This window comes from Dipodomys spectabilis, unplaced genomic scaffold, assembly GCF_019054845.1.
Source record: "Dipodomys spectabilis isolate Male_0828 unplaced genomic scaffold, ASM1905484v1 ptg000024l, whole genome shotgun sequence".
In the NCBI taxonomy this organism is placed as follows: domain Eukaryota; kingdom Metazoa; phylum Chordata; class Mammalia; order Rodentia; family Heteromyidae; genus Dipodomys; species Dipodomys spectabilis.
This window is the reverse complement of record NW_024870701.1, coordinates 33,378,685-33,403,049: the sequence shown is the minus strand read 5'-3', so window position 1 is coordinate 33,403,049 and position 24,365 is coordinate 33,378,685. Positions and strand designations below refer to the sequence as shown.

General features: G+C 42.2%; 1 protein-coding gene across 3 annotated transcripts in view; it reads right to left on the bottom strand.

Moving 5' to 3' along the window:
- Znf532 (zinc finger protein 532) overlaps window positions 1-24,365 on the bottom strand; it is a 112,855-nt gene that overhangs the window by 15,525 nt on the left and 72,965 nt on the right. For 2 of the 3 annotated variants that reach the window (XM_042675175.1, XM_042675174.1), the window contains 3 exons: window positions 20,353-20,529; window positions 12,108-12,270; window positions 6,887-7,168 (listed from right to left, as the gene is read on the bottom strand). The exons of the other annotated variant lie outside the window; for it this stretch is intronic. In XM_042675175.1, the coding sequence (XP_042531109.1) occupies window positions 6,887-7,168; window positions 12,108-12,270; window positions 20,353-20,529 (622 nt within the window). The remainder of the gene's footprint in view (window positions 1-6,886; window positions 7,169-12,107; window positions 12,271-20,352; window positions 20,530-24,365) is intronic. 3 annotated transcript variants of the gene reach the window in all.

The window sequence follows — 24,365 nt, the reverse complement described above, 5'->3', positions numbered from 1 at the left end:
TTCCGTAGCTCCTTCTGTATACTTTGCTTTATTTAGATTTAGCACAATGCAGTAGACCTGCCTTGTGCTGGCAAGCTTGGCACTTTCCAGATTCTTGCTGATGATCCAAAAATAAACTGGTGTGCTAAAATAGTTTAACTGAAAATTATTATAAGCCAACATTCAGACATGCAATTGTGTGTGTGTGCTGATCATAGGGCTTGAACTCTGGTCTGGTCACTGTCCCTGAGCTTTGTTGCTCCAGGCTAATGCTCTACCACTTGATCCATAGTTTCACTTTTGGCTCTTTGGTAATAACTGGATATAAGAGTCTTACAGATTTTTATTGCCCAGGCTGGCTTCCAACTACAATTTCAGATCTCAGCCTCCTGAGTAGATAGGATTACAGGTGTGAGCCACCAGCACCTGGCTAACACCTATGATTTTTAAGATAAACATTTGAAATAGAAAGTAAAGGCCAACGTTAAAAACCTGTGATCTTTCTGTTTGTAATATAGAGAGCTGGGGATGTAGCTCAGTGGTAGAACACATGCCTAACATACTCATGTCCTGGGTTCCATCCCCAGCACCACAAAATAAAAAAATAAAATACATTATCTCCCCATCTGAAGTTATTCTCCAACATGGTCTTCCTGTTAGAGCAGTTTCTCCAAGTTCTGTAGCATGAAGAGCTAAGCACTCTAAATAGCTTCTCTCTCAGCTGTCAGCTGACTTAATTCCTTTGCAGCAGAACTTTTCCAGGGTAAGAAGGGGCAGAAGAGAGGGAAGGAAGGTGAGTGTGTGCATGCCTCCACAACTCAGGAGAAGCCAGAAATAGACTTCACTCCCACGATGCCCTGGCCCCAACCCCTACAGCCACACCCCTCTGAGAACTAACTATCCAACCACCTAATCTACTCAGCATGCATATACATCATGCATGCAAAATAGCTAAGCCATATATACCACTCTTTTAAAAAATGGCATTGATTTTGTGGGAAGATATGCCCAATTGATTGATTACACCATATCAGCGTTAAACATTTGCAATCAGCTCCAGAAAAGACAATCACCAGAAGCCTCATTCATTAGGGTTAACATAGCCAGCTGCAACCACAACAGAGCTCAGCCCCATGACCAGTGCAGACAGGGGAAACGCAGCATGGAGAGGGGTCTTTGCTAACTGGTTCCTGTGAACATTTGATGAGGTGAAATTTAAGCAGGTTTTGAAACACCAGGCTCTTGGTGTCTTCTAGAATCTCCCCCCAGTCTATCCCTTTACAAGTGGCCATCTGGCCACTGCCTGAAGAATGCCAGTGACATGACCAGCTCCAGAATGCCTGTAACTCATCCACATGGGTCCTCCAGTGCACAACACAGATCTCTAAAGACATCTATGAAAATTCCCTTTGACCTCCCCCCACAACCCATTCTGAAAGGCACTGTCTCCAGCCATCCTGGCCACCCCTCTCTGAGTGCTAGCTTATCAGTATGCATCTTAAATGCCTGTGCAGTGAGAACCCGAGCATGCGCAATCAAATTTGCCAGAGCCACCTTTGCTGGGGTGCAAAGAGAAGAACACACATATTAGAATCCTTCAATGGACTGCTCACATGATTGTGTCACATCAGAATAAGAGACTGTGAAGGCCAGCTATTATTCTCCCATTATTAATACCTATACTAAGGAAGTGGAGAAACAACCGTTTTCAGTAGGCAAAGCAAACCCTGCATGTGCAAGAAACTTGCACTGTGGGCATCAATGAGCTTCTGAGGATTTTCCCGTCACACAGTCTAATCAAATGGTTCTCAAAGGGTGGTCCCCACCGCACCAGCAGCTGCAGCATCCAACACCTGAGTCACATGAATGCAAATGATCAGGTGCAGACCTGCAGAATCAGAAACTCGGGGAGTCCAACAAGCTCCAGAGGAATCTGATACACAATCAAGATCTGAGAACCATGAACTAGATGATGGTGCCACATCACAAAGAGGTACTGGCTTCCCAGATAGGCAGCTATCTTATAACCCACAAAAAAGAAAGGTAATTAACACACAAAGACATATATTCACATAACAAAGCCATATCTACCTCATGTCATACCTACATATGTAAGTGAAAAGCCCTGCATTTATGTAAGATCTACTTTAAATGCCTACAGCTTCTGTCCCTACAATGTCAGGAAAAACCTGATCCAAAGTAGAAGCTTTCTGTCCAGCACAGCAATTGAGCGACGAGTCAGCTATAAAGTCAACGCCCCATCCAACACCTTGCTACACCTGCCAAAAGTTTTGCTGAGTCCAACATGCTCTGTTGCAGTTTAAGAAAAAAAGAAAAACAAGATTTGTGAAGATAATAAGATTTATCTAAAATCACATTTAAAAAATCATTTTTAAAAATCTAACATTGAGAGGAAATATGGAGAGAAAATAGCTACTATATGCAGTACCACAGGAGATACATACATGGTTTCATGTTATTTAGTCTTCAAGAGGGCCTTCTGTGGTGAACACTATTACTTCTGTTCTAGATAACAGAAAAAGAAGCTGGATGGTTATAATCTTACAAAGTCACACTACTGTGCTGATGATCAATTTCAAAGAAAACTCTGTCAAATTCCAAAATCCCAGGTTTCTCCCACATTACAGACAGAACTTAGCCACTTCACAAAAGGATTTAAGATTCATGTAGATGGAGCCAAGCTCTATAGTTTTGAACATGCCACTCTGTTCTACGGTCTTCCCATGAACAAGCTGAGTCACAGTTCCTTCATGAGTTTGGGGGGGGGGGGGGGGGTAGCCGGCAGTAAATAGAAAGGCTCATCTATTACCACAGATCACACTGCAGTTTTTAACTTGTTTATGCACAAGTATAGATGACTTTTACTTTTTACTTTACTATTAAGTCACAGCATTACAGGTGCTTTTATCTATAAAAATGAACTCAGATTCCATCTTACTCAAAGAATCTTACTTTGAGGTTCGTTGAAAGACCAGAATACCAAGAGGCGTATAACCCAACTGAAATTGTGTGTAGACACCTCTCTAGGAAGAGCTAATAGCTTGGATGAGATCACCAAGTGAATTAGTGACACCAACAAGCCAAGCTGCTCAGGAAGCTGAGATCTGAGGGTTGCAGTGTGAAGTCAGTCCAGGCAAGAAAGTCCATGAGACTCTTATCTCCAATCACACACACACACACACACACACACACACACACACACACACACACACACACACACACACACACACACACACACACACACACACACACACACACACACACACACACACACACACACACACACACACACACACCCCTCAGTCCAGGCAAGAAAGTCCATGAGACTCTTATCTCCAATCACACACACACACACACACACCTCAGTCCAGGCAAGAAAGTCCATGAGACTCTTATCTCCAATCACAAACACACACACACAAACACACACACACACACACACACACACACACCCCAAAAGTGAAGCTGCTCAAGTGATAGAGTACTAGGCCTTCATCATAAAAGCTCAGGGACAGAGCCCAGCTGAGTTCACACTCCAGGACCAGTCAATAAAAATAAATAAACAAATGAGTAGAAAACTATTTACATCACCAAACCTACACTTCACTGTGTTGAAGGTGATGGGAACGTAACACTTTCTAAGAGTGATCCAATCAGATCTGTCCTTCAGAAAATGCTCCAGGCCTGCAGCGAGAATAACAATCCAGGCAAGAACTGATGCTGTCTAGGCAAAGGCAAAAAGAGAAATGACTGGCTAGTGGTGTTTGGTGATGGTTAGGGTTTGGGAACTGGGACAGGCATAAAATCCCCGAGTCAAGCAGGGCACCATGCACTAGGGTAGAATAGAGGAACACGGTAGATTAACAATGGTTAAACTCTGGAGACGAAAATTCAGGAAGAAAACACAGTTTATGCCGGGCGCTGGTGGCTCACGCCTGTAATCCTAGCTACTCAGGAGGCTGAGATCTGAGGATCGTGGGTCAAAGCCAGCCCGGGCAGGAGAGACTGTGAGACTCCTATCTCCAATAAACCACCAGAAAACCGGAAGTGGTGCTGTAGCTCAAGGGGTAGAGCACTCGCCTTGAGCTGAAGAGCTGAGGGACAGCGCCCGGGACCAGAGTTCAAGCCCCACGACCGACCAAAAAAAAAAAAAAAAAAGAAAAAGAAAACACAGTTTACGACACAGATTAGGGTGCTATCAGCATAGATATGAGAAGTGACGCTCTGTGAGTGGTTCCATTTTCCAGAAAGAGAGTTACAATGTTTTTAGAATGGGACTGGGAAAGATGGGGTGATCGATGGAAGGGGATGACATTGATCCAGACGCGTTGTACTCATATCTGTCTTGCTGCACTCAAACTCCTTTGTACAACTACTTAAAATAAGTTAAAAAAAATTTTTTTAAAGGTTTTAGAAAACATTTAAGAAACCTGATGGGTTTTCTAGACAACCAGGGGAAGTTCAACAACAAGGACACAAAGTGCTTTTTGGAAAGAACCACCAATCATGAAACACAGCAGGGGGTTGATCCAAGCAAAGCTCAAAGCACATCCAATGAATTCAACAAACAGGTGAGCTAACCGAGCTGCCGAGGGCAGTGAGGTGTAAATCAACTCATAGGTGCAACTTGGGAGTATGTCGGCAGGAAGCATGGAGAGAGTGCCCTGCTACACTGGGACCTGAAGAAGAGAACATAGGTGCAATAATTCAAAGTGTGGGCTTTAAAGCAAGAGTATTCTGACAAAATAATCAAAATAAACACAAGTGTCCTGTAAGCAGGATGATGGAAAGTTGAAGGCTCCAGTCTGATGGCAACACTGGTTTCTAACTGGCCCTCAACACTCTTTCATTTTACTAATTTGTAATGCCAGGTCTTCTTTCCTTCCTTCTTCCACAGTCCCTCAATTCCTTCAGAAGACTGAGTGAACACAATGTAAAGCTCCAATGTAATCTGGTATTCTGCACTTCAGAAAGCAGGATGTCAGAGACGGGTCTGTGGCTCAAGTGGCATACCCAGGGCTTTAGGTTCAATCCCCAGCATACATATATAGTAAATGAGTATTTAAAAAGGAAGAGAAAAAAAGAATTAGACTACGTGATAACTAAAGTTGCCTACTTTTAACATTTATGAAACCCAGTTTGGTATGAAGTAAAAAAGATTCTAGAATCAACATCCTAGTTTCTGCTGATGTACAGTTCTGAAATGATTGTCTAAAAGAACTAATACAGTGGATTGAAAAGACAATGCTTCCTAAGAACTGCCCAGTACTTACAATAAAACCCAAATCACAACAATAAGCGACATGCCACTCAAGCCAAATGACATTATATAAACATACTGCAAATACACAAAACGCAACAAAAACAAATCTCTATTTAATTTGTGATCATTGTGACGGCTGTGCAAAGACAAGTTTATACCATTTAGATGTGCATGAGGTAATACGAGTCATTCAGTAAATGAGATTCATCATTACGACGAACACTTCATAAAATAAACTTTTCAAAGCTCCAGTTCAATATACATGAAGACAGAATCATGAAACCTGCCAAATACTGTTTGAAAAAGGAGGAAGGTAGGGAGAAAATGATTAGAAGTACAGAGGACAGGGAACCGGCAAGTATATGAAAACATCATAGTAAAACCCCCTCAGATGACAAATGCATGCTAATTTAAAAATAAGTTTTAAAGAAAGAGCCAGTATATACTCATTATAAGCCAATTCCTATGTACACTTTACACAGGTTGCTAAAAGACAAAGCGAGATTAAAGGATGAAGCAGTAAGATGGTTCTCTTTAAAAGTATCAAACCGCTGAATTTATTAATCCACCTCAGTATATGGCTCAGAGTGAAATAAGCTGGCATTAGGTTCTTCATGACCAATTATGTCCCTCTGATGTATACCCATCTGAAATCATCAAATTGAATAACCAAAATTTACAAATTAGGGGATAAAGAGGAACAAGAAACAATGTCAAAAAACAAGCAATTATCAAAACCTAGTAATTTGAGGATTAATCCATAGACCAAACAACTCAACAACAAATCAACAGCATATTAAAACTTAAAATGGAGGGAACACTATTGTGGGGAAAAGGGGGGGCCGCGGGGAGGGCAGAAGGGAGATGATTTAAATTATAAAACCATATAGAATATGGACTCCTGGATTCCCAACTACATAAACAAAAATGCAAACACAACCTAAGATTACACCTAAACATGGTATCAGACAGTACTCAACCTCTTAAGTCGTAGCTAGGAATACAGGCATGAGCCACCGGCACCTGGCAATGCACTTATTTCTCTGTGTGTGTGTGTGTGTGTGTGTTTAATAAAAAAAAAAAAAGAGAAAGAATATACACATTGTGACTGAGTTTTCATGATTTCGAGTTGCAGAACTCCTGGGAGTTGAAGGATTGGGCTCCTCTTCTCACTCTACAAACTCAAGGAAGATTAGGTAAGCAAGTGGAACGAAAGCTACCAGAGGTTCTTGGTGGGTGGGCCACCAGGCCCTCCTTCTTTTCCCATCCCAGGATGCCATTCAGATGCACAGACCTGCTCAGCAGTTACTTACCTAACAGTACTTATTTATACAATGTACTGAGCTGCATGAATCTTGCTCTCCATTGGCTCAGCTCTAAACACCCACGTGGTGGGCCAACTTACCCCTACGCTGTGAAGGCTGCTGGGGGAAGTCACACAACAGTAGTGGGAGGGCTTGGGAGTGTCCGATAAACTGAGGCACAGAGGCAAAGGGACAGAGGGATTTCTGAGCTGGCACTATTACTAATCACCCTCAGAGCCAAGCCAAGAACCAGGTCTTGGAAGGTGGTCAGTGCCGCCGGCACTCTTGTACTCCCTGCGTGGCTCTGTCTCTTACTGACCTTCCCGTGCTCCTTCCTCATGTGGGAGATGTACACTTCCCTCTGCGTGAACAGGCGGTCACACTCCCAACAAGTCCACCCAAGAATGGTCGACTTCTTGGATTCCACGGACTTTTTTGCAGGAGACGGTGACTTCTTTTCCAATTTCTCTTTCCCATTCATGGACTTGGTGTCCTCTTTGCTGTGGTTTGATGAATTTTGAGATGCAGGCTTAATGCTCAAAGGCAAGTGTATACCCAAGTTGGGAGGCCCTTGAATACTTTTCAATGTTCCATGCATAGACTGCATTACAAAAAGAAAAGAAATAACTATCACAAGTCACACCGTAGAAAGAAAGCACATGTAGATGGTCTTAATACTTTACAGACATTTCAACAGGATTTTTGTAAAATCATTTAGGAATAGTTCCTAATTAGCAAAGAAGAAAAGCTAAGCCAAAACAAACAAAAAAAGCTAAGAGATAAAAGAGAATTTTGGTAATTGTCTTGTGTTTCTAGTTCCAAATAGTTCTTTAAACTTTATATACCTATGCCATTTAAAAATGTTCTAAAGACAGATCCCCACACTCAAATCAAATTAGTCGTGGTACTCTTCCTCTCCTGGCCTGCACTGAGTCCTCTCTCCAACAGACCATTTCTGGACTGTTTTCTCTTCTGATTTGCAGCAATGTTTTAATGGGCTAGTATACCATGGCTTACCAACATGACCCAATTTCTAAGATCCTCAGTTAGCAGCAAAACTTTCTCTCTCCCTTTCCCAGATTCCGAACACTTGTGATTCTGCAGGATTCTGCTGATGGGTGGGGGTAATTTTCATCTCCCCAGCTCCTATCTGAATGCATCCCTTCTTACTAACAGCACCCAGATTTGTGAACCCTCCACAGAAGGTACCTAATTGTGTAGCTATTTATTACTATTAGCATAATAGACAAAACAGCAACCTAAAACTCACGAGACACCAAATGCCAGAGGTATAAGAATCAGTGCTATTTGGTTGTAAAGATGGGTTCACTGTGGTTTTTGTCTTTTATGTACTCAGGGCATAAAGCCCACAACAATAAAAGGAAGCAGTGTGTGCCTTACTCAGTTTATCTGACAGTTTATCTTCCAATGGGGCCTGACTCTGCTGAATAGGATGCAGAATGGCAGCTGGCCTCTACATCCCTGAGCCTACAGAAGACAAGACCTGGACTCTGACCCCAAAAACCCAAGTCCCTTAAATCACAGAGCCTGGCTCCATGACCTCCCCGCCACACTCCTGCTGAAGCTCAAGCTCACAATGCCTTCTGCCTGCTCCAGCTCTCAGAGCAAAGGGCTTATCTAAACAGCACCAGGATTAGCTGGCCCGCATTCCTGGGTAGAAAAGGCTGCCATGATGTTCTCTTTAGCAGGTCACAAGGCCTAACTAACAGATAAACATTAAACTGGCGGATCAGCATGGACAGAGTGGTCCGCCTCAGAGTCTTCCTCTTCAGAGAAAAGCTGGACAGAAAGAATTTTCAGTCAGCTCAAAACTATGCACCGGTCTTATCTCTACCAGGGAAGCAGGCACAAAGCTTCTACGTTTGGTCTTCTTTCAAAATAGAAGCTAACTTTTTACATTTTAAGCCGTTTTAAACACAAAGAGACAAAGTCTAAAACCTTCCAATAAAACGTTGTATCTAGACAAATGCATTTCAATGAAGAGACTGAAGAGGATCTTTTATAATTCTAAAGTCCTATAGAAATTACAGAAAAAAAAAAAGTAAAACTTCTGCCATGACTAAAGAAGACTACAAGAGATGTGCTAAAATTAGATTTTTAAATTTTTTATTCACTTAATTTATACAATGTAGTTTTTAAAAAAAAGGCTAAAACAAAAAAATTTTTTTTTAAAGTAAAAGAAGACAGTTGGGCTGGGTGGCCTGTGGCTCAGGAGGCTGAGTTCAAAGCCAGCCTGGACAGAAAAGTCCCCATGAGACTTGTATCTCTAATTAACCACTCATACTACAATTGGAGCCATGGCTCAAAGTGGGAGTGCTCAAGGACAGTGCTGAGGCTCTGTTCAAGCCCCACAACCACCACCACCAACAACAAAGGAAATACAACTGAGATGTGGCTTAGTGGTAGAGTTAGAGTTCTTTGTACAACGCCTTGAGTTTGGAGGGAAGGAGGGAGGGAGGGAGGGAGGGAGGGAGGGAAGGAAGGAAGGAAGGGAGGCAGAATTGATTTTTTTCCTTAGCTCTTACAATAAATGACAGTTTGTAACTAAAAGGCTTACTGCAAATGTGAATGGCACACAGGACCTAAAAGTAAATAAATCTGTTTTGACAGAACAAAGAGCCACCTGTAAATGAGTGCCTGTGAGTAGCCACAGCCCCACTCCCATTCCATTTCTTCTTCAATCCTTTCTCCCAGGCATCAGGGAAACCACATAGAGCCAGAACTAGATATATCATTAAAAAGATGATAAGCTAGAACTTTATTCTTGCCTACCCAAATTGCATAAATGTAGAGTAATATTTTAAGATGCACAGATCATCCTTGAAAGTCAGGCATGGTTCAACATGCCTGTAATCCCAGCAATCAGGAGGCTATAGCAGGAGGATTAAAATTCTAGACAACCCTGGATTACATGATGAGAGCTTGTCTCAACAAAAAACAACAAAAATCCATGTTTGAACAGAGAACCTCAGTGAGTGAGCATTTCCATTGTATCACAGAGGCTCTTAAAGCATTGGACGACTGAAAACATTAGTGTCCTCCTTGCGGCCATAAGATTTTACCACTCCACAGCATTCACAAGAAACCCTAACCACAAAGACCCCTCCCCACCCTCTCATCGGCTGGTGACTTCCAAAGGCAGAACCTTGTGAGACTCTTCCAAGAGACTCTTCTTCCTCCCCCTCCCTTCCTTCCCCCTTTCCTTCCCTTCTTCTTCATGCCTTCCTCCTTCTTCTCTTTTTTGGCACATAAAATATTGAAACAGCTTGATCCAATGTGCCCATGTATTTATTTTAGTAATTTTATTGTCCTGTCATTCATCATTATTTACTGCCTATCCATTTTACAGTACACACTGTAATCTCAGCACTTGAGAGGCAAAGGCAGAAGAATTCTGAGTTCTAAAAACAAACAAAAACACAAAAAACACACACACAAAAAGTGCTGGGGATCCTGGGTAGTAGAGTACTTGCCTAGAATGCTAGCAAGCATTGCACTCCATTTCCTAACACCACATACACACACATATACACATACACATATTACCATCTGGGCTCAAACATTTAAAATATCTTAAGAGGATTTACTGAACTTCCAACTAAAAATGAAGCATCTCCCTCTCCCAGTACATTTCATACTCCCTAGCAACAGCAGGCTATGCATGTTCAAGCTACATGTGTCCGGATAGGTTTAAGACAGGAAATTTCAAGAATTAACAATCCATTCGTCTAATGAACATGAAAATAAAATTATTAAGACACTTCATTTGATCCTGTGATCCCAAGTAGAACCAGGATTTGAACTCAGGGCTTCATGCTTTCTCAGCTTGCTGTCTGGCTAGCAAACTACACTTGAATCATGTTTCCAATCTGGAGTGCGTGCGTGCGTGCATGTGTATGTGTGTGTGTGTGTGTGTGTGTGTGTGCACGTGCACCAGTTCTACAGTTTGAACTCAGGACCCATGTTTGTGTGTGTGTGTGTGTGTGTGTGTGTGCGTGTGTGTGCACGTGTACCAGTTCTACAGTTTGAACTCAGGACGTGTGTGTGTGTGCACGTGTGTGTATGCATGCACACACGTGTGTGTGTGTGTGCATGTGCACCAGTTCTACAGTTTGAACTCGGGACGTGTGTGTGTGTGTGTGCACGTGTGTATGTGTGTGTGTGTGTGTGTGTGTGCACGTGCACCAGTTCTACAGTTTGAACTCGGGTCCCGTGTGTGTGCATGTGTGTGTGTGTGCACGTGCACCAGTTCTACAGTTTGAACTCGGGACCTGGGCCCTGTCCCAGGCAAGCACTCTATCACTTGGATCACAGTTCTACTTTTCAACTCTTTTTAGTGACTAATTGGAGATAAAGTCTCCTAGGCTTTTCTGCCCAGGGCTGACTTCAAAACACGACCCTCAGATCTCAGCCTCTTGTGTAACTAGGATTGCAGGTGTGAACCACTAACACCTGGTAGCTCTCTGGTAGGGATCTGGAAAGGAGGAGTTTGGACTTTTTTGCCCACGCTCGCTTTAAACCACATTCCTCTGGGTCTCAATCTCCCTCCTAAGTAGCTAAGATTGAAGGCAGGAGCCAAAGTGTCCGATTACTTTATTTGACTTTTAACTGAATGAGCTATCTATCAATCGGTTGATTGATCGATCTATAATATACACTTTTAGAAGAAAAAAAGTTAAGAAAAAGATTGAGTTGATGATGGCATTGGATCTCCTGTTTTTCTAGAAGTCCCTGTAACTGCTGAAAGCCAGAGAACCTTCCCTCCTAAGTACTCAAGGAACAAAACTGGTAACCTGTCAGTGTCCCAGCAAACAGGCAAAAGGCCAGGAGGGAACACTGGCCTCAGAAAGCTCAAAAGGCTGAAAATACAGCTGAGAGTCCCTCGAGAGCAGACAGAGATGGTCCAAGTAAGACATGGTGCTCCTCATTAACCCAACAGCACACCAGGCACAGGCACCCACCCTAGCCTGAATATTTAATCCTCATTTTTACATGCAACCTTCATAGGCTAAGTAAAAAACAAACAAAAACCCTAAACTAAAAACTCAAGGGCATCAAATTGAACTGCTGATATAATACCAAGGAGCAAAATCTTCATTTTTTTAAAAAAAGAAATAGAGTAGTATTTGTATGAATTAGCATAATTCTTACCGATTTCTAAATATCATATGTAGTAGAGTACTCAAAATACTATAATATATACATATATATGTATATAATATATATATATGTATGTATTATATACATACATGTGCCCAAATGCTTGATTATTCTTTGAAAAATCAGAGCATGCATTTGTTCCCTTGCATTCATCTTTGCAGAAGGCAGATCCAGACCCTGTGTAAACAGCGCCCACATCACATGAACACAGGAAGACAGGCTCCTATGTTGCTCATTGACAACAACAGCTTCCATCCCTTCTTTGGAAAGTGCAACACGCCCTGCAGATGGCTGCGGCTCAGCCTTGGCTTAAGTATCTGCAACTCACTAAGAGGAGAGGAGAGGAGATGCACACACACCTTGATATGGTCCATCATAAGTTGCTTCTGTGCATATAAAAGAGAACAGTCTGGACACTTGAAAACAGACACCTTCTGGTTTTCAATGTGCTGGTCAAAGTGGCGATACAGCAAGGTTTGCAGGGTGAACACAGTGTCGCACATGGCACACTTATAGATTACTCTAAAATAGAAGAAGTGCAGCGAGATCACGTCAGTCAGCCTCATCTCAAGTCAAAGGAGCTGCTACTTGACATCTAAGGGACTCAGGAGGCAGAAGCACGTTGAGAACACACAGACAATTAAAAGAACAACATTTTAGCTTTGGAACAAACTTTTCAAGACAGCTGGCAGCACTCAATTACAAATAAATCTTACCATTCCACAGGAAGAAGCATTAGGCTACATTTATTGAGAAGTCTAAACTAAAGACCATTTGACACCTTATAAATCGATACCTGGATCATTTGGATGTTTCTCTGGAGCAAAAGCATCTTTGGGGGGGGGAGGGGGAAGGCGTGGTGGGGAGTGGGCAAGGGGAAGACGGGACCTTAACAGCTCAGTGGTGGTACCCTAACTTGAAAAAAGCATTTGGTTAATGAGTTAAGTAGGCCCACTAAACTCCAATGCTGGAACAAGTTACTACTTGTTACAAGTTTTCTTTTAACACTGGCAACAATGACCTCAAGTGTGGACACCCTTGTAGCACCTGTCATCCCAGTACTCAGGAGGGGAAGGCAGGAGGATGGAGAGCATCCAAGGCCCAACACTCTAGCTCAAAAACCAAAAACTAAGTGGCACTGTATATTTGTCTACTGCCAGATATTTGTCTGCTGCCAGATATTTCCATAGTTGTGTTAGGATTCTTATATAACAACCTCTTTACCCTAACTCAACAATCTGCGTCTCCTGGAAAGACTTCTCTTTACCAATCTGTAGTCTCCACTGAAGTCTGGGGCAAGAGGCATGTATGGATTCAAGCTGGCCCCCTTCACTTCCAACAGGTCACGTGTGAACACCTGCACCACATGATGCTCAGGGTCAGCCTGATCCTTAGTAAAAAGTCCTGTGGGAATATGTCTATCCTTTAAAGAACCGGGGGGGGGGGGGGGGGGGGGGCAGGGGGGTGTTTAATGTGGCATAGAGAATCTAAGAAGCAGCTTAGAAAAAGGTCAGAGGAAAACTGGCTGAAGGTGAAGGTCACAGAGAAAAGAAGAAAAGCTGAGGTTTGTTTGTCTTGGTGTTTCTACAGTAGTCAGAGACCTCCTTCTCAGCTCTTCTTAATACTGTGTTTCTCCCATAGCTTCAAACATCACCGTACAATGCTCTGTTAACAACAGCTTACTCACTTCACTTTTTAAAATTATTTATTGTATTTATTTTTGTGCTGGCACCAGCACTTAAAACTCTGGGCCTCTCGAATTCTCATTTGGCTTTCTGGGTAACAGCTGGTGCTCTACCACTTCAGTTACATTTCCACTTCCAGCTTTTTCAGATTTGTCTGCCTGGGCTGGCTTCAAACCAGAATCCTCAGATCTCGGACCCCCAAGGAGGGAAGATTACAGGCATGAGCCTGGCCCATTTACCTTCCCTTTACACTGAAGATTTCTAAATGTAATTGGAGGGGCACATGTTTTCCCAACGTCTTGATAGGATGGATGGAGTTACAACCAGACTCAGTCTCAAAGGCTTGACTATCCAGCCCTGTGCTGGGACCTGTGGGATGCCATTATCAATGAGAGCAGCTGTCCAAGATTGTTCCTTTCCTCAGTGTTTGAAAATGTGTAGGTATGTAGGGATATAAATGGTTCCAGTACCCAATAAAGTATGTATTTAAACAGTGCAAATAAAGATTTGTTAAGATGACATTATAGACATAGGCCTATGACAGGAAAGATTTCTGTGAAAACTAAAACAACAGATATAAGATAGCTTAATGATATGATCACATTTTTTTTTTCTTTTCTTTTTTTTTTTGTTCGTGGGGCTTGAACTCTGGGCCTGGGCACTGAACCTCAGCTCTTCAGCTCAAGGTTAGCTCTCTACTGATAGAGCCACAGTGCCACTTCCGATTTTCTGGTGGTTTATTGGAGATAAGTCTCAGACTTTCCTGCCTGAGTTGACTTTGAACCATGATCCTCAGATCTTAGCCTCCTACTGAGTAGCTAGGATTACAGGTGTGAGCCACCAGTGCCCGGCTGATCAAATTTCTTAAAGTACTTGTAGAAAAGAATAAGAAAGCATAAAAACATCATCATCTCCACTGGATTATACCATCTGCATTCTTTCTAGTTTTGCCTATCCGCATTTCCTGGGTGTTCTATAATTAGAGGACAACTATTACAAAAGCCAATAGCTTCAAGAAAACCACTGAGATTAGCTGGACTAAGAGTTTGCTCAGGATTCTCTTCTTACATTTTTATAAATACCTTTTGGGGGTGTGTGTGTATGTGCACGCACACACCTCTTCATGGTCAAGGCTAGTGCTCTACTACTTGATACAGAGTGCTACTTCTAGCTTTTTCTGAGTAGTTTATTGGAGGTAAGAGTCTCACAGGGACTTTTCTTCCTCAGGCTGGCTTCAAACCATGATCCTCAAATCTCAGCCTCCTGAATTACTAGGATTACAGGTGTGAACTACCAGTGCCAGGTTGCCTTTAACTTTTTTACCTAATGCTGATGCTCTACCACTTGAACCATACCTCCACTTCCAAGCTTTTTGGTAGTTAACTGTAGGCAAGAGTCTAACGGACATTCCTGCCTGGGCTGGCTTAGAACCTCAATCCTCAGATCTCAGCCTCCTGAATAGCTAGGATTACAAGGTGTGAGCCACTAACACTGGGCTAAGAAATAACTATTTTATAAAATATGACATGGCTCTCATTTTATTCATGTTACATTCCTTTGGAGAGGGTTGGGGATTTTTGGTTTGTTTGGTTTTGGTTTTTGTTGTTTTTTTGGTCAGTCATGGGGTTTGAACTCAGGGACTGGGCACTGTCTCTGAGCTCTTTTGCTCAAGGCTAGCATTCTACTACTTTGACCCACAGCACCACTTTCAGTTTTCTGGTGGTTAATTGGAGAAGAGAATCTCACAGACTTTCCTGTTCAGGCTGGTTTTGAATCACAATCCTCAGACCTCAGATCTCAGCCTCCTGAGTAGCTAGGTACAACCCTGGGTTGTTTTGATGTGAAGTCTTATACCTATCAACAGAGAAAGTATTAAACAGAGACAAGCTGTTTACTTGGCATCTGAGGAATGGCTTGTTAGCATGCTATCAGAAAAGTTCCTTACCAAACACTATAGCCAGTCACAGTGGCTCATCGCTGTAACACCAGCACTCAGAAGGCAGAGGCAGGAAACTTATGAGTTTGAGACCAGCTTCAAAACAAATGACATCACTACTGAATATTAAGGGAAAATCAGGTAAGTGGAGAGACCTGGTAGATGCCAATCTGGGTCAATGATGAAGGCTGGCATTATAACTAGGTACTGCCCAAGCCCCCAGTGAAGCCCATTAAGAAGAGAATGTCACTCCTGAGATATTCCTAGCAAGAAAGCAGTGATGGCATGGAAAGACCATCTTCAGGATGAATCTCGCATCCTCTTTGGGAGAACCAAGAAGCGGAGTGGGGAGGGGTGGAGAGGGACAGCTAGTTGGCAGCCAGAGGAAACATAGGGTAATTGAATCCAAAGGTTCCACCCAGATGAGGATGTTAGAGCACTGGGAATACTGGAAAACAATTTATGAGCCAGCTGGCATTACAGTCCACACCAGCTTCCTGTGTGGTGATGACCTACGTGAACATGCTTTGGAAGGAGAGGAAACACCCAAGCATCCTAGGTGTGCACGGTGAGGATGGGACTCATCAGTGATGGACAGAACCAGATTCTGTAACCAGGATATACAGGTCTCGGCTCATTAATCCAGTAGTTTGTTGGACAAAAACTATGAAAAACAACAATAACAAAAAAGCTGCTGCTAATACATTAAAAACAAAGAACACAAGTACTACAGGCTTACAAGTATTAACTTTTTTTAAAGGACAGATCATGAAGATGAAACAAACTCCAAAACCACAGTGGGAAAGCCCAGGCACACAGCTGCCAACCCAGCAGAGAGACAGGAAGGTCTACCATAGGAGAAGATCCCTTCCTATAAAGGGTAGAGCATGTTATGGGGGACCGTGAGGACCCCAGGGTAACTGGGTCTCCAGGGTGTGAGGTGGGTATAGGGTATGGAGGGAAAGCTACCCTAAAACCTAACCCTATTTGTAAGACCTGTGAGGGGGCCAGGTAACTACATTATAACAAAAAGGGAGAGAGAGAGAAAGAAAGGAGAGGTAGAACAGGAAGGAAATAAGAGAATAGAAAACTAAAACCACACACACTGATTCCAGTCAAACTTACAGCAACGCAAACTCTGCAGGCCACAAGTAAACTACAAGTAAATTGGATGTGAACAAATGGCAAAAGGGTTGTAAGCCACTGACTAAATCCTTTCCCATGTATACCATTCTTTACACCCTCACAAGACCTCCTACACCCTTGGCGAGGTGAATTTACACTACTATCATGCCCAGGCGGTACACTGAGACTCAAGAGACAGCAGATTATTTGTTCGGCGTTCAATAAACCCCAGGGCCAAGGTTCAACGTCAGCCTTTTCTGAGATGTGCATGACCCACTGCCAGTCGCAATTCTAATTCTACATGCACCATTTCTTAGGAACTTGCTTAAAACCTCTGTCTCTTAACTTTGAGGTTCTAACACTTACATACATTTGAGATGTTAAGCTCAATCAATAGAAGACACAAATGCAGGCACTCAGGATCACTATGTAGAAAATGGACTGTGTAACTTGTGGGCAGGAATGGAAGGGAGACACTTGGGGAACGTGAAGGAAGGGGTGACAAAAAGAAATGTACTCAGTATCTGACTTATGAAATGGTATCCCTTCTGTACAACAACTTAATAACAACAATAAAATTATATATTTTTTCAAAAGACACAAGTCTTTATCCCCATAAAACATAGTAGTAGTCAAGTGACATGATCTTGAGCTCTCTAGCAAAAAAACAAATGAGGTACAAAGGTTCCTTTTAGATAGCAAGGAAATATACCTGCTCATACACTGAGAAACAAGATGCTTACAATCGCGCCTGGCACAAAGTAAATTTTCTGAAAAGACAAAGGAGGGGAGGGAGGCAGGGAACTCAGGATCAGTGGTAGAACATTTGTCTAGCAAGCAAGAGGCTAAATTCAATCCCCAGAACCACCAGGAGGAGGAAAAAATAAATCTACAAATGTAAAGTAGGTCAAAATCCTGTATGGTGTTTTCTGGATTCAGGGGCTAGGGCTACAGACATTATGGAACATTTTCAGACAGCCATTTATTATCCACTAAGGTAAAATGGGTGGGAAATATTTAATACTAATTTATCATGATGATTAATAATTTACACGATTTGCATTAATTTTTAGTCACCATTTGCATAACCACTGTTAACCAAAGCTTGCTAGGAGATTTCCAAGTCCCAGGTCTCTTTGAGATAGAGACTGCATACTCATTTCAGACTTAATTCCAAAATGAACTTTTTGGATCAAATGCAGGCCCAGTGATTTGAGGGTGAGTCTTACAGTAGCCTGGCTTGAGAGAGGTGACGACAGACCCCTCTCACTCACAGGAGAGAAAGGTTCCATTCCAAGGCCCCTGGAATGCCCAAAGCTGTGGACAGTACCCACACCGTGACTGAGGGCCTCTTCCATCTCAGCAGCATGTCGGCACCGTGGCGGTGTCTATTCCTCTTAGAGGTGCAATAGCAAGACTAGCACTAACCTCTCCCTTTGTCATAGTTTCACACACCCAAGATTTATTTTAGCATGCATCTTAGCATCTATCCTGTTTTTACTTGTACTGGTCCTAGGGCTTGAACTCGGGGCCTGGGCATTGTACTGGAGTGTTTTTACTCAAGACTAGGACTCTACTTCTTGAGCCACAGCTCTACTTTCAGCTTCTTGATGGTTTATTGAGGTAAGAGTCTCACGAACTTTCTTGATCGGTGTGGCCTCAAACCAGGGTTCTCAGATCTTAGCCTCCTGAGTAGCTAGGATAATCGGCCTGAGCCACCAGCACCTGACTTACCCATTCCTTTTAAAAGATCAAAAAACTTCAATGATTTTACTTAAAGGAAGCACTTTGTGGCATTTCAGAATAATTATGCTTGTGCTTTGGGACCATTTACGTAAATCACGTGAACACAAGTGCTGCACTTCCTCAATCCAATGCCAGGCTAGTTAGTAAGTGGCATGCACAATGTGGACATGCTGGACAAAGTGGGAATTTGTGCCACAGGACATTGAGAAATTTTATCACACTACTCAGAATCATGCACAGTCTCAGTCCTACAAGTTGTTCATGCTTGAAATCTTCCGTTTAATATTTTCAAACTATAGTTGACCACAGGTAACTGAAGCTACAGAAAGTGAAATTCTAGATAAGGGATGGGAGTGGCAGCAGACTACTATACTCAAATACCGCCTTAGCATATTTTAAGCATCACTGCCCTATATTTTCAGGTTACAACTACTATTCCAGACTTCATATTCATTCCAGACAGTAAAATTCCATTTACAAATAAAGAAGTACGACACTAGTAAGAAAAAGTTGCATTCATTTCCAGAAGTCATAGCATCACAAACACTGAAGATACTAATCCTTGTCTTCAGTCAGGCATTACAACCTAAATGGGGGCTGGGAGCTAGAGGTGTGGCTCAAGTGGTAGAGCACCTGCCTAGCAAGTGCTAGGTGCTGAGTTTAAATTCCAGTATTGCCGAAAAGATACATAAAACAAATGAAGTTGCATAATTTATCATCTGTTTTACTTTAAGGATTAGTACACAAAGGATTGGGGTGAAACTCCTATTAGAATAAAGTTAGATTTTAACGTAGCTGTTTTGAGTAAAGTTACTTATATATTTGTTCAATAGTATTTCCCCTAAATACTACATTAAAAGGTTAAGTTATGCCAGGCACCAGTGCCTCACACCTGTAATCCTAGCTAATCAGGAGTCTGAGACTTAAGGATCGTGGTTTAAATCCAGTCTAAGCAGGAAAGTCCATGAGACTTATACCTCCAATTAACCACCAAAAAGCTGGAAGTGCAGCTGTGGTTCAAGTGGTAGAATACTAGCCTTGAGTTTAAGTTCTAGGGTTGGCAACAAAAACTAAAAAAATAAAAAAGTTTGTATACCTACAGATCTTCTCACAATAAGACCTTGGTAATGGACTTATAGGCAAACATCTGTCTACAGATTGTCTAGGCAGCAAATCTAGCCTTCAGTGATTATGAAACTACACTTCCACAATGAATCCAGGAATAAAATGAACATAACCCAGAGCATTTGAACCAGTGCTACATACACAAAGAGGAGTAGAGAAACACAGGAAGGAACTAATGCTTACAAAGCCTTCTGCACTCCCACAGAGGGCCCAAGTACTACACGTTAAATCCGCCATCCCATTTAACCTCTCACAACCCTGGGATGCAGCATGATCCTCACTGTACCAGGCAGAAAGCTACAGGGGAGATAGGCAAGAGCCCTGGGTCACACAGCTGGTAGGTGTTGGGATTCTGGCCTGCCCACACTGTACTCCTAACTATCCTGCTAACCTTCCCCAGGTCGGACAGGCAGCCCACCCAAGTGTCAAGGAACCACTTCACTGCTGAAGACTTCGCAAAGCAATTATTGCTCACAGGATGAGCAAGATTAAGGCAAAAGTAAAGTTAACTTTTACTAATCCTACTAACTAAAGACTTAGACTGACTATAAAGTTAAATTTGTTAACCAACATTTTAAGTTGACTTTCTCTTCTAAATTCTACAGGGAAAAGTATATCCTGTAAGACAGAAATTATGGGAAAACGTAGAGGACAGTTTTGAGGTTTGGGTGTTTGGGGATGTATTTTTTTTTATTTTCAACTTTTTTGGTTAAAAAAAATCATCTGAAGAATGAAATAGATAAGTATCTACTGGACCAAAACTGATGAAAAGAGCATAAATGATAGGTGACATTTTTTGACAAAGGCTTTTTACCTGGAAAAAAATAGAAAGGTTTTGGTGAGCTACATAGGAGCTGTAATTTAAAGTTATCAAAATTGACACAGCTGCATAAACTTCATATCTGAAATTTTACTCAATAGAACGACCATCTCCTCTAAATGACTCATACAGAAGGGGAGTAAAACTCGGCAGTCGGGATGACTTACTTTGGTTCTCCTATCTTGATGCCAGGATGCTGTGTGTAGGCGTGGGAATGTGTGCTTGGGGCAGACTTAAACGCCATTGGACAGATAGGGCACTTGTAGAAGACTTCACAGTGAGAGCCTTGAATGTGAGACTTCAGTGCAGCCACATCAGAGTACACAACATTGCAATGTACACATCTGTTAGAGAAACAACACCGTTGTTAGCACAGACCACTAAACATGTGACTTCACTGTGTATGAAGCCAGGTAAAATGACATTGTTCACAGCCAGTTTAGGTTTCAAATGGCTTTGTGGAAATGTTTTGAATTTGGAGGTTGTTTTGTTGTTGTTTTCTATGTACAGCAGATGAAAAGTAGATGTTGAAGAGAGAGGATCATGAGGAAGGAAAGCAAAACTCAAATGGTCAATTTGGGGGGAACATCTGTTTCTAGAAATGATGTGTGTACTCCAGTCTGTTGAGGAGAATGAGTTATGGGGGTGGGGGTGGGGTCAGATGAAGATGAGGGAACACGGCATGACCTCAAGACTCCTGGCTCTGAGGACTTCCAGATGCTGGCTTCTGACAGACAGCAGGGCCATTCATCCCAATGCCCTAAAGGCTCCCAATGGAAGATGCTTTTGACATCTAAACCTACAAGCCCTTGACAGTGGGGAAGAGAGAAGGACTGGGCCACTGTCTCTGGGTGTACACCGTCTCGCAGTGCACTCTGGTATGATTAAGCATGTAATGGACATAAGGTATAAATGCATGGTAACCTACAGGGTGGAATCAACCTCAGGATTTCTGTCTCCTGGAAAATAAATGTGAATATACTTGTATTTGTTTTTAATAAAACTACATGAATTGTAAGCTTCTGAAAAATAATTCTCTTTTTAAAAAATGCCTAACTGACCTTCTTCTTGTTGAACTCCTAATTCCCTCCCCACGCACAATTTAGCTCATTCCTTAGTCATCTAATTCCACAGAAACCAAGTTAAACTAAGAGACATCTCTCTCATATCTCACCTTTTTTTTGCACAAGGACCCATAGCCCTCCATGTAATGAGTCTTCTTGGTTCGCACCTGAAAACTATTTAAGTTTGGCCACTAGACTCTTGGGAACCACTGTCGATAATAATTCAGGATGACGGAACACACGTGTTCCTGGACATGTGTGTGAGTCACCAGGGGAAGCGAGGCTGTAGACAGGACCTGCCTGCTAGGATACAGTGCCTAAGGATCTTGCAGTGACTCAAAGTATCTCTGCTTCAAAGCATCATGCTTCTAAATCTTGGAACTGCTTCCAAGACCACACAGGAACAAGTGGGTTCTACATTGTACATATTCTATACAGTAGGCCATGTGTAGGTGTTATGAGCATTTTATACAAATCACAATGTATGCATCAGCATTTTTGATGTCTTAAGTCCAAGTGCCCAGAAAACATAGACAGTAAAACCACTAAAGACCAGAATAGGTAGAAAGTTTTATTTCCCCTATCTAATGCAACTGCTCTTTTGGAAAATACAGGAGCCACTCGAGCACACTCAAGTCGTTTTGAGTTAAGTTACAGTGCTATCTTGATCACATTAATGCTGTTCTCCAAGCCAGTTACTCATTTGTAAAATGAGAAGACACAGATCGTTTTTTCATCCTTTCCCACTCTAAAAGCCTGACTCAAGGGAAAGGAAGAGGGAGGGACTATGCCAAAGAAGACAGACAGGTAACTAGTGAAATCCAAAGATCCACCACGCCACCAGCCACAATGATCTCTCCGTCAATCATGGTAAGGTGGTATACAAAGGGCCAAAGACCAAAGGATAAAAAGGAAAACAAACCACTAATCACCTCAAGTCAGTTGGAATAAGAGGAAGGTTTAATCTACAGATTATGAAGGAGCTCAGTGCCAGCGGCTCACAATTGTAATATACTAGCTACACAGGAGGCTGAGATCTGAGGATTACAGTTCAAAGCCAGAACAGGCAATGAAGTCTGTAAGATTCTAATCTCCAATTAACCACCAACAAAGTGGAAGTAGCGCTGTGTCTCAAATTGGTAGAGCTCGAGCCTTAAGCAAAAAATGCTCAGGAACAGTACCAAGGCTCTGAGTTCAAGGACTGTCACAAAAATAAAATAAAGTTAGTCTATATTCCACGTAACATCATTGATGAGATTACAAGGAATCAGTCTAAAGAGCAGAGGCCAAGAGAAAGCCTTCCTACAACTGAGAACACAGAGAATTAGGTCTTATTAAGAAAGGACAAAGTTATAAAGGATCTGCCCACAGGACAGAAACATGTCAGGTTCACTATGGCAGAGCTCACACTACAAATAATATCACACTACAAATAATACTCAGGTATATTAACACGTATTTAAGAGGCCTTAGTTTATCACTCAACTTTAAAAAAAATTTTTTTTTAATTCATCAAATGCAGAAGTGGCAATATAGCTCAAGTGGTAGAGCGCTAGCCCTGAGCAGAAGAGCTCAGGGACAGCAACCAGGCCCAGAGTTCAAGCCCCATGACCAACCAAAAAAACAAGGCTGGAAGTGGAGCGGTGGCTCAAGTGGTAGAACACTAGCCTTGAGCAAAATTAGCTCAGGGATAGTGCCTAGGCACTGAGTTCAAGCCCCCACCAGCACAAAAACAACACAAAAAATTCATCAAATGCAATCCTCTAATAATCCTCTTTCTAGATGGACAGCCAATGTATCCATGCAGGAAAATTTAGAAAAATACTGCATCTTTATCAATATTTGACTTGCTCCAGGTTAACCAGGAGCCAGAGGTGACCAGCCTCTAAGGATCTGGGAGATGCAGCCTGAGCAAAGAGAAGAGAAAAAGAGCAAGGCACTTGCATCAGGATGAGACAAAGGGAAGTGTCAGAAGAAAAGAATAAACAAGTAACTATGGAGCCAAAGAGGGAGGGGCAAGGACTAGCGGCTGCCAAGCTCCAATCCAGCTACACTGGGCCATTATGTAAAACAGCAAGAAAAAAAAAATAAGTTTAAGCCATTTTTTTTCAAATTTCTCTTCTAACATGAACTAAACTTTGTAACAAATACACTATGTTGACAGCTCATAGAGCCTCAAGGGAAGAAAACCCTATATTTAACCCAGATCTTTCAGTAAAAATTTAAAAGCCACACAGTTTAAGGCCCCAAATATACAGAGCTCTGAGAATGGGACAGAAGAAAAGGAGAGCCCAGAGGTCTTTCCCCAGTGGAGGCGGCTGCTATCGGGGCACATCTGGAACGTCTGCCTTCATTTAAGGAAAGAAACCAGGAATCGCACGAACGGCGGAAGGCTAACTTCCCTTAGTCATTCCAACCTAGCTTTGTTTCCATTCTGTTAGGAGAATAAACTCAATGCTAGAGGGGAGTTTAGCTTTAAGAAAAGGCCAGCACTTGTACGCTGTTGCAATGCTGCTTTCTATTACTACTGTAGAATCTACTAATAATTTCCATGCATGTGATGGTAAGAACCAAAGAGTTACTCTGTGTAGACTCTGTGGACCCTAAGGCACCTTTTGTCCTGTTTAACTATCACATCTCCCCCTCCACTCCCACCTCTGGAGCTAGAGGCGGGCAATGTACCAGCACGAGGAGAATCCATGAGAATCCCACACAAGTAGTTATAGGCAAATTAGCACCAAAAAAGCTCCAGTTTCTTGGTTCCTAAACCAAGTGCTTCCTACCAGCTTCCATTTGCTTCATAGATTCCAGTCCATGAAACATGTGTGCGCTGCAGGTTTGGAGGCAGGAGATAAAAATGGGAAGTCAGTTTCTTATTTTTTTAGTGCTAGGAAAAGTGGGCAGAGCCACCAACCAGCACTCAAAGATCTCATCACTTAAACTGCAATGAAATGATCAATTCATGCCGACTGGGTTTCATTTTCATCAAACATAACTAAATCACAACTAAAAGAAATACTGTGGACTCACAGCCTCATATGAAAGTTACCAGGTAACCTAACAATGGTTCAGATACACATACGATTCGGTAATACCTCTGTGAACAAAGGCACGGT